Source organism: Amphibalanus amphitrite, unplaced genomic scaffold (assembly GCF_019059575.1).
Source record: "Amphibalanus amphitrite isolate SeventyFive unplaced genomic scaffold, NRLGWU_Aamphi_draft 000263F_arrow, whole genome shotgun sequence".
Taxonomy (NCBI): domain Eukaryota; kingdom Metazoa; phylum Arthropoda; class Thecostraca; order Balanomorpha; family Balanidae; genus Amphibalanus; species Amphibalanus amphitrite.
Genome location: NW_024881758.1, coordinates 713,978 through 728,800, shown reverse-complemented (window position 1 = coordinate 728,800; position 14,823 = coordinate 713,978). Strand labels below are relative to the sequence as shown.

The following is a 14,823-nucleotide window of genomic DNA, read 5'->3' as shown; positions in this document are numbered from 1 at the left end:
TCACGTGTGTCGGTGACGCGGTTCGCTGACCCTCTGACCTTTAGCCGACCCGGTGACCTCATTTGGTGCCGGGTCAGCTCGAGGTCAGCCCGCCCCTCGGCGGACCGCCCGGCGGCGGCAGTGGAGGCAGCGGCGGCGGCGGCGGCTCGCTTATGTCAGTCAGATCAATAGCAGGGGAGCCGGCGGCCGGCGCGGCGGCATCGGAGGCGACGACGAAAGCGGCGGAGGGCGAGCGGTCTGGTCAGCACATACAGATGGACACAACACACAGATACACATGGGCATACAGACACAGATGCAGATCCTGCTCGGACACAGGTGCGAGTCTGGGGATCTCTACTGAGTGTGGCACTGGTCTAACCATGTGTGCCCTTTACACCGCGCGGTTGTGTCTAACAACTCTACCCCGCAGAGAGTCGCATGTGTGCTGTGAGTTACCGAGTTCTTTCCACCTGTAATTTCTCACAAAACAAACACCATTTGTTTAGTCCACATAACCACATCGTTATGTGTTGTTTGTAGATGAGTTGTCTCTGTTGAGAAGTGTGCTAAACATTATTAAGTGTGCAAAGAAAACACCGGCGTGTCAATGATTGTTGTCCTAGCAGCTCATCCGTCACATAAGGCTGCAATGTTCAATCACAAATCTACTCATCTTATCAACGGGATTTCAGCGACATGACTTTCGAATGCTCCAAAAACACCACGAAGCTTGTGAACGTCCGCGATGATGAAATCAACAGCGGCACGCCGGCAGTGGCCAGTGTAATGTGTATAGTATACATCAGCCACCAATGTCCCAACGGTATGCAACATACATACCGCAGCGCTATACCTTGCCGATCATCACATTGCAAATTTGAAATTACAACCTACCGTCTGTACGAGATACCAAAACTACTCGCGCCCTTTTATGGCCCCATGTGTGAGGCCAGCTCTTGTCCCACACGGCACGGACCACCACCGACAGAGGGGCCGCCATCCCAGGGGATCCCCCGAAACCAGACCAGAGCGGCTCAGTTGCAAGCTGTGCTGGACCAGTGCGGTGGACTGAGTCCGTCTGAGGGTAATCTGAGGCCACCAGGGCCTCTGTAGGCACAGTGAGCTCAAGGGCATGTAGGGCTATGGGTCTGTCTCACTGAGCCAAAATGCAGGCAATAGCAGATTCTGTAAGTGTTGTAGCTTTAGAAAGCTTTTGAAACAAATGCATAAAAAGCAGGTCGAAAGGATGTCACCATTTCTCTGTACCTCATTTTGGGGTTGCTGGTATTTCTATAGCAATATAGGTAAAAGGATGCAAAAATGTTTTTTTTTTGTTGTTATGAACACGTCTGAAGGCATGCTTATCATAATGAGACAATGTCCCCATCCTTTCCATTGAGTTACGGTTAGCGTTGCCCGTCACCTGTTCAAAACTCAAGACCTTAACAATAACAACACACGGCATTTAATGAAGAGTTTTCGTGGAACGAGAGGCCAGTTTAATACCAACCCAACACCTACCTAAGCTAATTAAAGTCATTAAGACACATATGCCTCCAGATTATAATGCCACCTAATCAGATTAAAGCCAAACGCTCATCGGAAACGGCAATTAGAGCCAAAGGCGAACGAACTGTGAAACTCAGCGAGAGACACAACAAAAGCTGTTCAGTTTATCTGCAGACAGTCTCAGCAACTTTAAATAAATGTTGCATCCTGACAGTCTGAATAATACAGAGATAGCGTACTTGGTGCTCGAAAAATTATGTTTTGTAATTCTGTAATGCAGCCATTTAATAAAATCTTGTTCCGGGAGAGTGAGAGAGAGAGAGAGAGAGAGAGAGAGAGAGAGAGAGAGAGGGGGAGAGAGAGAGAGAGAGAGAGAGAGAGAGAGAGAGAGAGAGAGAGAGAGAGAGAGAGAGAGAGAGACAATCTACCTTCAGGCGTGTGTATTGCGGTACAATCTACCTTCAGACGTCAGCAGTGCGGGGCAGTCTACCTTCAGGCGTCTGCATTGCGAGGCAGTCTACCTTCAGGCGTCTGCATTGCGGGGCAGTCTACCTTCAGGCGTCTCTGCACCGCGGGACGGTCTGCTTATAGAAGTGTTTTATGGTGCTGCCTACCAAGTTCCTATGTTGTTGAGGTGGAGCGTTAGAGCTAAATTGAGCGTCGTGACTGTATAATACAAAGTTCAGACTCCTGTCACAAAATAGCATTTCGGCAGCAGAAAAGAATTAAAATGAAACAATGAAATACACGCACAATCGTAGCAAATTTCTAGTAATATGTCAGCAGTTCCTGAACTGTTATCGCACGCACACCCGTGCAAATCAAGAATAGCAATAGGCGGTGAGCCAGATGTGATTCACTGACAGCAACCCGTTCGCTACACCTTATAAAACCATCGGCCACCGGCAGGCGGCATCAATTAGTCGTGCACACGACGGGGGTGAGATCATTCACCACAACCTGCGCTGTGCCGCTCAATAAAACACCGGCGCCGCTCCCGCTGACAGATAACAAACTGCGGTGGCGCTCGGCAGGCCCGGGGAGCCGGGGGTCGAGGAGGGGGGGGGGGGGCGCAGCGTGGTGCCCCGGCGCGGCGCGCAGGAGCCACAAGGTCAAACAAACGACTCCGCCGGCGGCCATATTGAGATAGGAGACAAATGAGCCCGGCTGGCGGTAATGGTGTGTGGACCCGCTTCCAGGGACAACACAGGGGCCTCAGAGAATAGCGGGAGCTACTGGTGAGCAGAGAGAACATGGGGAAGAGAATCAGATACATTGGGAAAGCTTCTGGGACAACACCAAAAGCTGAGGCGGAGCTACTGGGAACTTTAGAGGATACAGGGAAAGCTATAGGACATCGGGACCTCAGAAGATATCAAGAGCCACTGGGAACTTTAGAGAATACAGGGAGAGCTAAAACACCGGGACTACAGAAACTTACTGGAAAGTTATTGAGGACAAGCCCAGGTTCAAGGAAAATGCAAGAGCTCATGGTGAACATCACGGCTGTTTGTCACTTAATATGTACAAGAACATTCTAATTTTATTTGAAACAATGGTCATCAACCACGTTTCCAATAATATTAAAAATGTGAGGTGCTGGTGAGCGATTGCAGTAGTGTCGGTAGCGCTGCCAAATAGAATGTTTCACATTTCACTTCACCCTGTTGATGTTTCTCCTAGCCTCTCTGCCTCAGCGCTCAGCGCTGCGTGAATGGAATCTCAAAACGGTCACAGAGCGGATTATAAATCCCTGCATCTAACTCCATTTCCTTTTCAAAACATTCCGCCGAGACATAGACGCCGAGGTAATATCGCCCAGGGAAAGATTAGCCTCTCCGGAATCTCGGAAAGCTGCGCTTCATTCCGAAATTCGCGGGTGACATCTGTGCCAGCCAGAGCAGCTGGGGTCCGACAGAGCAGTTCGACAGAGCAGCTGGGGCTGACGCGGATATGTTCGGTGGAGCAACAGAGACCGCGGAGCCGCTGAGCTGAACGGTGCAGTTGAGTTGTTGCTCCAATCAACAAACCAGCGTTTTACCAGGAGGTGCATAAGACGTCGATGGCTACAACCATGTGACGTCTTACACACCGAAACAGTGAAACATTAAATGCTCTATGCCGGAGATTTATCAACTGACAGTTAACCCTATTAGTGGCAGGCTCCTGGCTACCCCTACTAGTGGCAGGGGGGGGGGGGGCTGTTTACGACCCCCCTTGATATCTCGAGATCTAACGGGCCGATTTTCAAAATTCAAACGGCATTCGATTTCGCTCAACGTGATCTACATTTCTAAAAAATAAAAATTAAAAATGTCAATAGGGGGTAGAGGGGGGTAAAAACGGGCAAATTGCAGATACATTTTAGACTGTTTATCACGGCCAGGTTTCTGAACCAATCTTAACGCAACTTTTGCCGATCGATAGAGAATGAACCAGGAATTCACATGGATCCTAAAAATATGCATTTTCAAAAATCATAGGCGGATACAGATCATTGAGATTGGGGGTACACAAAAAGTATAGTAAATAAGGTTTTTGTTGGTACTGTTTCTAAAAAGGGCTGGTAATGGTCTTGTTATGTTACAATTTTCTTATGAGAGAACGACTACAATTGTATTGGTCATGCATAGGCGGTGTCAGGGCACCTATGTTGGGAGGTAAAACATAACCCCCCTTTTTGGACGCCTGGATCCGCCTATTATAGCAAAAACGTGTCAAAAGAGGATGCACAATAACTGTATATGTTATCACATGATACCTTTCATTCACTGTTCGTAAAACTGGTGTAGCATCGTGATCTTCGCCCAAATGACTCGCTTCACGAATAGGACCCCCCAATTCCCAGTGCTCTGGAGCCGCCCCTGGTAAAGTTATGAACTTGAAATTTTCAGGGAATGTGCCCAATTTAGTTTTAGGAAAAGTCAGAAAATTTCAGCATCGTAGCTTCAGCGGTTTCGGAGATATTCCCGAAAAACCTGAGGGGTGGATAAAAACAACCCCCTCCCCCACCCCCTGCCACTAATAGGGTTAAACATTTTTCCATAATCAAGAAGTGTTAACAAAGTCAGATGTTTATTCATTTGAAGCTTGATTAGTAGCCCTTTTATTTTGTTTGTCCGGGCTAGGGATCAAGCATAATCTACAATGGTGCATAATCTACCACCATTATATTTCCGATCCCATAAAGACATCACCCAAGAATCCTCTCTCGGAAGCAGCAGCTCCAGCATAATGTGAGCTCGACGTGCCCTTAGAAGGCGATTGTTGTCACCACAATGGCTCTCTCCCGTCCCGTCTCCGGGCCGGCCTTCGGCTTGTCTTTGGACATGTGTCTAGTTTGTCTCCCTCTAGTTTGTCTCCGGGCATGTCTCTAGAAGGTCTCAGATATTGCTGAGACATACCGCCTCTCGAGGTCTCAGACGATGCAATGGCCATGACCGAGAACATGAACAATAGTGGGAAACACCGTCAGCAGCCTCTCCAACTCGACTCCAGCGGCGCTCTGACGACACCGGCCATCACCGGTGCAGCGCCACACGTCATCAGCCGTCACCGTCGTCATCCGTCATCGTCCATCATCGCCGCGACACAGACCATCGGTGACGGGTTGTCACCATCGCCGACGGCCGGTCACCGATGTCGCATTTGGTCGGTCTGCGCGCTGCATCGGTGCAATAAACGGTGAGGAATTCCTGTCCTGTGGTCGCAAAGGGACCGGTTCGGAGTAAAAATACACCCGTCACACTAGATTGTCGCTGTGAGTAACACTAATCCAAAATTACCGTCATTTAAAGTGATAAGCTGTTGGACAAAGGAGGGGATAATATGCTGTGTAGTTAATCGTGGGTGTTTGTGTTCAAAATTCATTATTACGAAGGCAAATAACATGCTTGGGTTCGTCAAATATGTAAAACGTTTTAATCACGTCCACCAAACAGTACGACTTTTTACGCCACAAAAACATAGGCATGACTTTAGGGCCTTGGGCATGACCTTCATTCGTTTCTGTCAGACATCAGCTTATTTACCACCTGTCTCTTGACCTTCGCCATCTCGTCTATCGTCTCTCTCTCTCTCTCTCTCTCTCTCTCTCTCTCTCTCTCTCTCTCTCTCTCTCTCTCTCTCTCTCTCTCTCTCTCTCTCTCGCTCGCTCTCTCTCTTTCTCTCTCTCTCCCTCCATCCCATCTGTATCTCCTTTGTAGATCACCACTACTGCTTACTCGTGCCCTGTTCATGCTCGTGGGGTGTGAGCTGACATTACCTCATCGCCTGCAATCTCGGTCGCGGTCCCACCTGGTTGTATGTCGCAATACGACAGCCAGAGCCAAAAGTCACAACGGTCTGACTCGATCAGTGGCCTCCCACCGCTCCCACCGGCGCCTCCCATCGGCAAAACCCACCGCCGCCACCACCACCGCCGCCGCCGCCTCCGTCACTGTCCCACACCGGGGACGTAATTATGCCGTCGCTGTAAAAAGCTCTCCGAGTCCGCACCGCCAGGTGGCCAAATAGGGAGCTATCCGTTCACGCCTCTCTATCCGCTTGTGTGCTGACAAAAGCAGGTGGATGCCGCATACCATCCCACAGGGACGGACAGGTCTGAGAGAGGCCTGGGAACTGCGAGTCAGACTGGCGGACACTGGACAGGGCGGCTGCTACCCCAGCCGGGAACCACCGAGCCGGGAACGGGCTACCGAAGATCAGAGAGGTGGACGGAGCTGCTGGTACCCCAGCGGCTAGTGACGGGAACGAAGAGGGTAGCGGAACGGATGGCACGCAAAAGCCCGATAACACGAAACGTGCACAAAAACGGTGGCGAGGCGGCTACCGTCGGCGCCGCGGCAAGGAGGGCGGAAGGGAGGACCCTCGTCGCGCTGGAGGAACGCGCTGGAGGAAGGCTGGAGGGACAGGCTGGAGGGACGTGCTGAAGGGACGATGGGGGAACGCTGGAGGGATGTTTGAGGGACGTACTAGAGGCCATAGGGACACTACAGAGGGACAACCTGACGGAGTGCACGGTTAGACGCGGCTGCGATTGAAACGGTCCCGTCTTATCTGTCGCCGGTGGTATCAGTTCAAAAAGCGATGACTCGGGTGAATAGAATGACGGGTCGTTCTTTAAAGTTCTTCTGAGGTGGCGATAAGGTAGTTGCGCATTGAGAGACCTCTTCAGTCATATTAGGCTATAAAGGCTATGGATATGACGGACAGGTTTCGCGGCAGTCGCATGCTAATGAAGAATGATGATTGAATGATAAAGTAATTTGCAAGCATGTCACAAGTGGGTGCTTAAATTAAAAGAACATCAATTAACAATGTTTTAAGACAGTGATTAATTACGCTATTAAACAAAAATAGCGAGATATGAAGTGGTTTGTATATGGCATACAGATGGATTACGAATGTGGCAGTCGACATGCCTTTGAACGATACGATTAGCTGAGTTACAAGTTCATAACCTGATAGAAGATGATATTTCATATGGCAAGATTAGTGTTACAGCAGTCTCCATGTCGCTTGTTTGCAAGGTAATGCAGTGCTTCTATGCAAGGCTTTATTTGAATTTCCTTGTCTCTTTGAGTTCAGTAAGTCTCAACTTGCATATCATACTGCTTTACTCCAGCACTAATAAGTATTGTCATATGGAAAACCCTAAGCCCCCACACAATGCTTTACCTTACCACTGCCGTCAAAACACACGGCGCTGTTTGCTTATGAGCACAGCCACTGATTACCGAGAATTATGACCGTCGGTGGACAAACGGCCACACAGAGCTGCACTCACATTATTCACCGTCATCCTAAGTAGCGGGTGACGCACTGCACTGGGTCGGCAGTAGCGACCGCCCAATGACCCGGTATCGTGCCGGAAGTCAGCTCACACAATTACCGTGATATGTGATAATTACGGTCGGGGAAGGGGAGGGTAACTGGGCGGCACGTGAAGAATGTCGGTAGGTTAGTGGAAAGTTTGGAGGGTTATGAACGGAGAGGTGAAGATGGGAGTTGCGAGAGAGAAAGAGAGAGAGAGAGAGAGAGAGAGAGAGAGAGAGAGGGAGAGAGAGAGAGAGAGAGAGAGAGAGAGAGAGAGAGAGAGAGAGAGGAGAGAGAGAGAGAGAGAGAGAGAGAGAGAGAGAGAGAGAGAGAGAGAGAGAGAGAGAGAGAGAGCGGGATGATCCTGTATAAACCAAAAGTTATCGTATTGGGTGAGATGATCAGGACCACAAGTTGATTCCGTAGAATCAACAAATGCCGTATGCATTGAAATATGTCCGTTATGTGGATCCGAAACGTCTGCCGGGTGGCTGACCGCCGACCAGGAACCTTCGGCGGGAGTTGATCACCAGATAAAGTGCCGGTCGTTCGGAGTGACCTCCGAAGAGCCTCAGTGGCCGCCCTGTCGGCCAACACACGCCATTGATTAATGTCTTGTTTTCCGGTCTGACCGACCGACCGACCGGCCACAGAGGCCGGCCAGATTAGTCACCGAACGAGGCCGACCGGCGTCCGGTGCAGTGTCACACCGTCACTTAGAGGTGCCGGATTATGGAGCTGAGAGGCATGGCGTCCCACATTGTGAATTATGCTGATGTGGGCCGTTCTTTGGACGGTAGCCGCCGATCGGCGCTGCTGGAAAGCTATCAGTGAGCGCCACTCGGAATATGTTTATGTAACCGGCGCGGCGGCGGAGGCGGGCGGGGCTGGCCTCTGAACTCCGGGGCGGGAGCCGCTCCTTCATGTATTGCAGGAGAGACGTGAACATTGCACAGTGCACACTGCATACGAGTAGTGCACAGGCCACAGTGGTAGCTAGTGGCCGTGATGAGGCATTCAATTGTAAGCTAAACACATACTCAGGGCAATACACGGTACTGGACGGAATAAGTTAAAATGAAATGAAGTGTTCAATACTAATGTGAGCAATGCATGTTTTGCCACTATCTGGATTAGGCGCATCGGCAGAAATGAATGACTTGTCATTCACCTGCTTGATCATGACTCAGACGTCACATCAACATATGTAAATGGTTATTGGTTAGCGACACTCGAGTAAATCGTCGCCAATCTTTGTCTCTGTTGACATTGACAACTCAAACAGTCGTTTCATCTCACTCAATCATCATCACTCAGGAGCTTTTAACCATAGCCTTTCTGAGTTTCCATTCCTCAATTATTTTCCATTATGGATAAGCAAAACTATATTTACTACCAACAATAGCCAAGCAAGACAGAACATTTATTTTGAGAATCGTGAAGCAAGATTAGCTGAAGCCACTCGATCAAGTGCACAACTTTGCAACGTCTTTACTGAAGTTACAAAGTTGTTCATCGTGGCGGTAAGGATTTGTGTCGAGATGTCCACCACAAACTGAAATAACCAGTCAGACGATAAATCACCTCCATGATGGAGTCGATAAACTTCGGAAACAAAACGAGAACAGAAAAAGAAAGCGAAAGGGAGGTAGCTTGTTTATGTAGATGCTGCAGCATTTCGACGAGCAACTCACGTAACTTATGAAAAAAAACATCACCATACGACACCTCCATTCAGACAATTTTGTTCACCCACTCTACCGCCAGTGGCAGTCTCGGTGACTGGGTCGGACTCCGTTCGGCGGCAGCGGGGCAGCGATAACCGACCGGTCTGGCACGGACGCCAGAAAACATCCGGTGAGGGTCGAACCGGCGTGCCAAGCGCCGACCCGCTGCAGAGAGCAGCTGCCGAGGGTGGAGTTTGCTGAGCTAATCGGATACCAGAGACTAGAGAGAGGAGAGAGAGGTTCGACTGCAAGACCAGTTTTCAACCAGTTGAGAGGTCAACATAAAGCGCATGACCAAGACGGACATCCAAAGACCGGAAGGCCGTTAGAATTCCGGCTATAAGCGACGAGAGAGACTGCATTGGTTTTGCCAAGGACACTCACAGAAGGCGCATAAACAAGATAGCCAGAATTCCAAATATATATGCTGCAAAGTAAATTCACCGATAGGAAAGCCTCAAAGCTCCACTAAGAAAACCAATCGCATAGCAGCCACCCAAACTTTTTAAGTAGCCATTTCGGCGAAGTTTGAGCTACTCTTCGCCGCTCAACTCTGCCATACCATGCTAATTTAATCTCGCTCCACGCCGGAGGCCGGTGATGTTCGGATTGAGCGGATAACAACCACTAAACTATCGGCGTCGGCGCCTAGGGAGGGGCGCGTCGAAACCACGGCTGGCTTAGTGCTTCAACACCCCTCCCTGACTATTTATCATGCATCAACGAGCGCAACGTATGCAAATTATAACTGGCTCGTTTAACAAAATATTGGCAAAGCAAGGAGTACGAATGCACGTTGCACATTTCGAGCATAGCGGAAGGTTCCTCCCTGCAGCGGTTACCTCATCTCATATTTGCCGCGCACTAACACGTTTATCTCGCTCCAATTTCCACCGGCGTTCGTCGATATCCCGTCTGACACCCTCAGTTCGGTCTCCTCTTGTCTTCTCGCCTCTCTGCGGCCGTCACCCACCCTCCCGTGATGAGCGCGACCGTCGGGTCCGTCCCCGGACGTCCGAGAGCAGTACTGTTCAAGAAGCCCCGGACAGAGCGGGAGCGGTCAATAGACGGAGCCAATCAGGACAACAGCTGGCAGTAGGACGAACGGACGACAGGAGGGATGGACGGACGGACGGAAGGAAGGAAGGAAGGATAGGACACAGTCGGACAGACGGGGAAAACGGACAGACAAACGAGCGGATGGTCAGGACAGACTGATGGACGGACAGGAAAAAAACGGGCAGACGGAAGGACGGACAGGCAGACGGACTGAATGACGGACAGACAGGACAGACGGACAGAGGCACAAACGGACAAACGAACAAACGGACAAACGGACGGACAGACAGACAGACAGGCGGATGGACGGACAGACGGACAGACGGACAGACGGACAGACGGACAGACGGACAGACGGACAGAAGGGACAGACGGACAGACGGACAGACGGACAGACGGACAGACGGACAGACGGACGGACAGGCAGACGGACGGATAGACGGAATGGGATGTCCATTGTCCACTAATGCGCTGCACGGACATGCGGACGGCCCGATTGCGATGACCATCTCAGTCGCAGCTCGCTCTCAATCGAGCGGTCACTAGGCGGCGCACCTCATCGACCGACAAAAACGCTCCGACCGAACACCGCCGTCGGCTATTTGCGTCCCCTCTCGGGTCTCTGAGGCCAGTGTGGCAGTGGCGGGCAGAGTCGGTCGGCGCTGCAGGGCGCGCCGGGAACTCACACCAGAACCAACACACCCACACCTGCGCGCCGCCGGCGGTGGCAGAGGCGGCGGCACTGACGCGGGACCGTCGGCCGACCCTCCCACCTGCTCCCCCTCCGGGTTTCCTGGCACCGCCACTGATTGTCGGAGCGGTGTCGACAGCGGAAGGTGCCGCTACCGGTCGCGGTCGGCCGAGGGCGGGGGCCGGGGCGGTTCGCCGCCGTGCTGAGCCGGCGCGGGGTGAGCTGGTCGCTCTGCCCGCCCGTCCGCCGGCCCTCCATACTGATGAGAGGAGAGTGGTGAGCCGCTCGGCGGGCCCGGCGAACGGATCACAATGGTCCGCCTCCGCAGATACAGACGGAGAGAGAGAGGCATGCGGGATGGAGTAAAAACAGCGCCGAGGCATGCAGGGGAGCACCGCTTCACTGGTTGGTAAAAGCTGAATGGAGCCGGCGCGGCGCTTAGAAAACTGGGTGGTCACTAGCTCAATTGTCAAGGTTGGCCTTGTGAACAAATCGTCCCAGAAAAGCTAGGGCTAATCCTCGCAGGGTGCTGATCATACAAAAGAGTTTCTATCAAATGTGATTGACCATAGGTAAGTTTCTTGTCAACAGCGTGTTCTCACCAACTCCCGACAAAACCGCGGCATGTGCGGCCTGGCATCACCACCTTTCGATCCATCCACACACCTCAAAGCGCACATCAATCAAGCATTCCCCTCCTTCCCTCCCCTTCCCGACTACCTTCCACCACCTACGGTATGTCCGCTCGGAGTTCCTCAGCTCAAACCGGTCGGCGCGTACAGAACTCCAAACCACCGCTGTCCAGAATCACACTGCCACCGCTCACCAACAGCACTCCCCGCTCACTACCGCGGCGCTGTACTGAGTACGGCAGCGGTGGCCGACGTGGCAGCGACCGGGCGCTTGTTTGCACGGACCACCGCAGATAAGAACAGAAATGTGACCGTGCTGGTGGACCGAGCCCGGCGATCACACGAGCTATGCCCGGCGCGAGAGGTGATGGCCGATTGAGGGCTGATGATTGGTAGGATGTGGGAGGGGATCATAGGAAAATGTTGAGTTTTAAAGTCGCAGAAAATTATTCAACAGAAATAATTGATAATTGTTAAAACCTTACGTCTTTATCAGCACAAGAAAATGTCTCGAAACACCGTAAAAATACGAAAGGAAAAGAGATAAGCGAAGTTAAAAATGTCCCAAAATGCATAAAAATGAATACACGTTGCAGCCCAAAATCTACAGGAACAGGAATTTGCAGCGAACGTTGTCTCAATCACATCATTCTCCAAACACTTCAAAGATAGTGTGCACCCTCGATGCCTCTAATCCGCTCGACAAATACAAGGAGCCAGTCGGAAACGCTAGATTATACCTGAAGAGCCACTCTGCAACACTGCGCATGTGATTTGGCATCGTGGCTCGACCAAGACTACATAGTTACGCACGAAGCCTCTGATCCACGCGTGTGTTATCACTGTTACACACTATATCGACGTGTTTTTTTTTCAAACCACACATCCGATCCCCCGTGAAGTTCTGACAAGTTGGATAGAAACTTTCAAGAAAGGTAGTCACTCGTTTTTTTTTCTCAAGTTTGTCTGTCTTGGCAGATCAAGCAATGCCAGAACAAGCTTACTATCAGCATCGGATCAGCATCGGACGATTGAATACTTTTTTAAAAGGGATCTTTCGTGCTTCCCGGAAATTCACGAGAGAGGGGATGAGGGGACTGAAAACAAAAATCCGTCGGAAGCAGGCGTTCACCCCTAAGCAGTGCATCAGTCGCTAGAGGCAATGCCTCGGCAGTCGTTAAATATGGCTCATGACTCATGAGTGATGAGAATGACCAATGGCCACTAACATCATCGGACGCTTTGTGAGATAATTATATGCTTACCATACCATCTTATTAACAAGGGCCAGTGGGGACGTCCAATTCCAAAGCGCTCTCCTTAAGAATTGTTTGCAGTCGTGTGCCCGTTTTATACGAAGATGAATTGACGATTATTTGCTTCATTGAGCGCAGTAACCAACCAGCATGTGTTTACACCTCATCAAATGAACACTCAATAAAGTAACGGACTACCCTCCGCGGCACTCCACTCCTCTCCTCTCCCTAAGTGGGTCGCTCTCTCCCCTTCACCCGGGCGGTCAGGCAAATAAACAGTCAACAGTCTCGGTAATTGCTGACTGCGGACTACTCGGTACTCACCATAGCAGTGTGCGGGCGGCGCGGCGGGCGGCGGCGGCGGCGGTGGCGGGGGCGGCGGGGGCGGTGCCGCACTGAAGGCGCTGTGTCGGGCGGCGGGCGGCGGAGGTCCGCCCGGAGTGCCGCCCCCGCCCAGCATCATACTGGAGAGGGCCGCCAGCGGGGTGTAGCCATCGGCCGTGTAGCTGACGTACGGGCTCTGGAAAGAAGAGAAAGATGGTCACTAACACGGTAATGTTAAAGCGCAGGTGATTACGCAACACATGGTGGCAACAGGGCGTAAAGCACGGTGAACATGAATACACTATACAAAACATTAAACATCACTTCCCCTACAAGCAGAGCAGAACACAGTAGCGCTGCCTACAGAGTGTTGCAGTGCAAATCACAGCACTGAAACAATGCATCACAGAGAACAGAGCAAAAAATAGCCATGACACAGAACACAGAGAACAGAGCAGCGATACTGCAGGGGGCCCGCACACCGCCGAAAAACCAGCCCAACAGACACAGCGGGTCACTGCTCTGAAGAACAGGCACCGGCCGGCGCACAGGCACCGAGCCACTAATGGACTGGGTACAGGACCCGTCAGAAACCCATTCCGGCCGCGTGGGGAGAGGCTCTCAGCCGTGACCACCGGTGGGTGAGCCTGTCGGCGCCCCCAACCTCCCAAGAATGTGGTATATTTTCCGGACAGCTATCCTGCGCGCCGAAATGGCACGCTTCCAGACACTCCACCTTCTCTTGAGGCGAGTGTCGGGCAGATCCAGTACCTCCGGGGCTGCGTTTAGGAGCATTACCTAAGCTATTTATTAACTAGGAGTACCAACTAGCATTAAAGCAGCGCTAACGAAAACAATGGCTGCTACAAAGGCTAGTGTTGCCGAGAGCATCGCTGTCGAGGTAAAGGTGCGACACATTACTTCAGCGCAGTACTGGCAAGACAATTCATTTCAAATACGTGGAAACGAGAAGCGCCGGCACCGGCCATTTGGGGCATTCCACGTCAAATCGAACAAAAATCGGCTGTTTTGCACCTTACCATCAGCGATTTCATTATAAATTTGTGAGCGAGTTCCTGTGTCGCCCCGGACATTACATTGATGTTTTTTGCACATTCTGACCACAGGTCTTCTAAATATAGGGCATCAAATTTTTACAAAATGTTGCATCTTTATATTTTTGAACGACCATAACTTTGGTTGTACTTGTTTGATTTGAATGAAATAAACCTTACTGTTTAGGTAATTTCTTAAGCATTTGTTTAGAATTGCATCGACTTAAATATATGACCTTGAAATTTGCTTAACTCTGTTCTTAAGCACAAAAATTGAAATAGCAAAAAACACGCCACCTTCGATTTGGCTCATTTTCATATATTTTATTGCCTACCATATTCTTAACAACCTGTGAAAAAATTAGAGTGGGCCATTCATAACTTTTGAAGAAAATGGCACATATGCAAACGTATGTTAGCACGCGCAGTGGAGGGGGAAGAGTGAATTTCGCCCCACCCCTCCTGTTTTTCGCCAATATCTCATAATATTGATGCGAAATTACTTATGGCTACCTGTCCAGAATTGAATTGCACATCTCATCGTGCAAGCAATAAGAAAATCGGTTCACAACGGTTCTAGTAATAGCGGTGTAAAGTGAACATCCTGTCGCCGCGGCGACGCGGCGACTCGGCAGCCGGCGCCGACCGCTACGCGCCGCCTGAATTGTAGACTGTGCCGGGACGGAACGGAACGGTTCCGTCTTTACATCGCGCTCCTTACCGCTGATTACGTTCGATTCGCGTCAAATTTTGTGAGAAGACTAAGAAATG

At 50.9% G+C, this 14,823-nt stretch overlaps 1 protein-coding gene across 1 annotated transcript in view; it reads right to left on the bottom strand.

The window, feature by feature from the left end:
- LOC122386820 (actin cytoskeleton-regulatory complex protein PAN1-like) overlaps positions 1-14,823 on the bottom strand; it is a gene marked incomplete at its 3' end in the record, with an annotated part of 88,905 nt that overhangs the window by 13,387 nt on the left and 60,695 nt on the right. Inside the window, exon 2 of the mRNA XM_043376461.1 lies at positions 12,998-13,193. Within this exon, the coding sequence (XP_043232396.1) occupies positions 12,998-13,193 (196 nt within the window). The remainder of the gene's footprint in view (positions 1-12,997; positions 13,194-14,823) is intronic.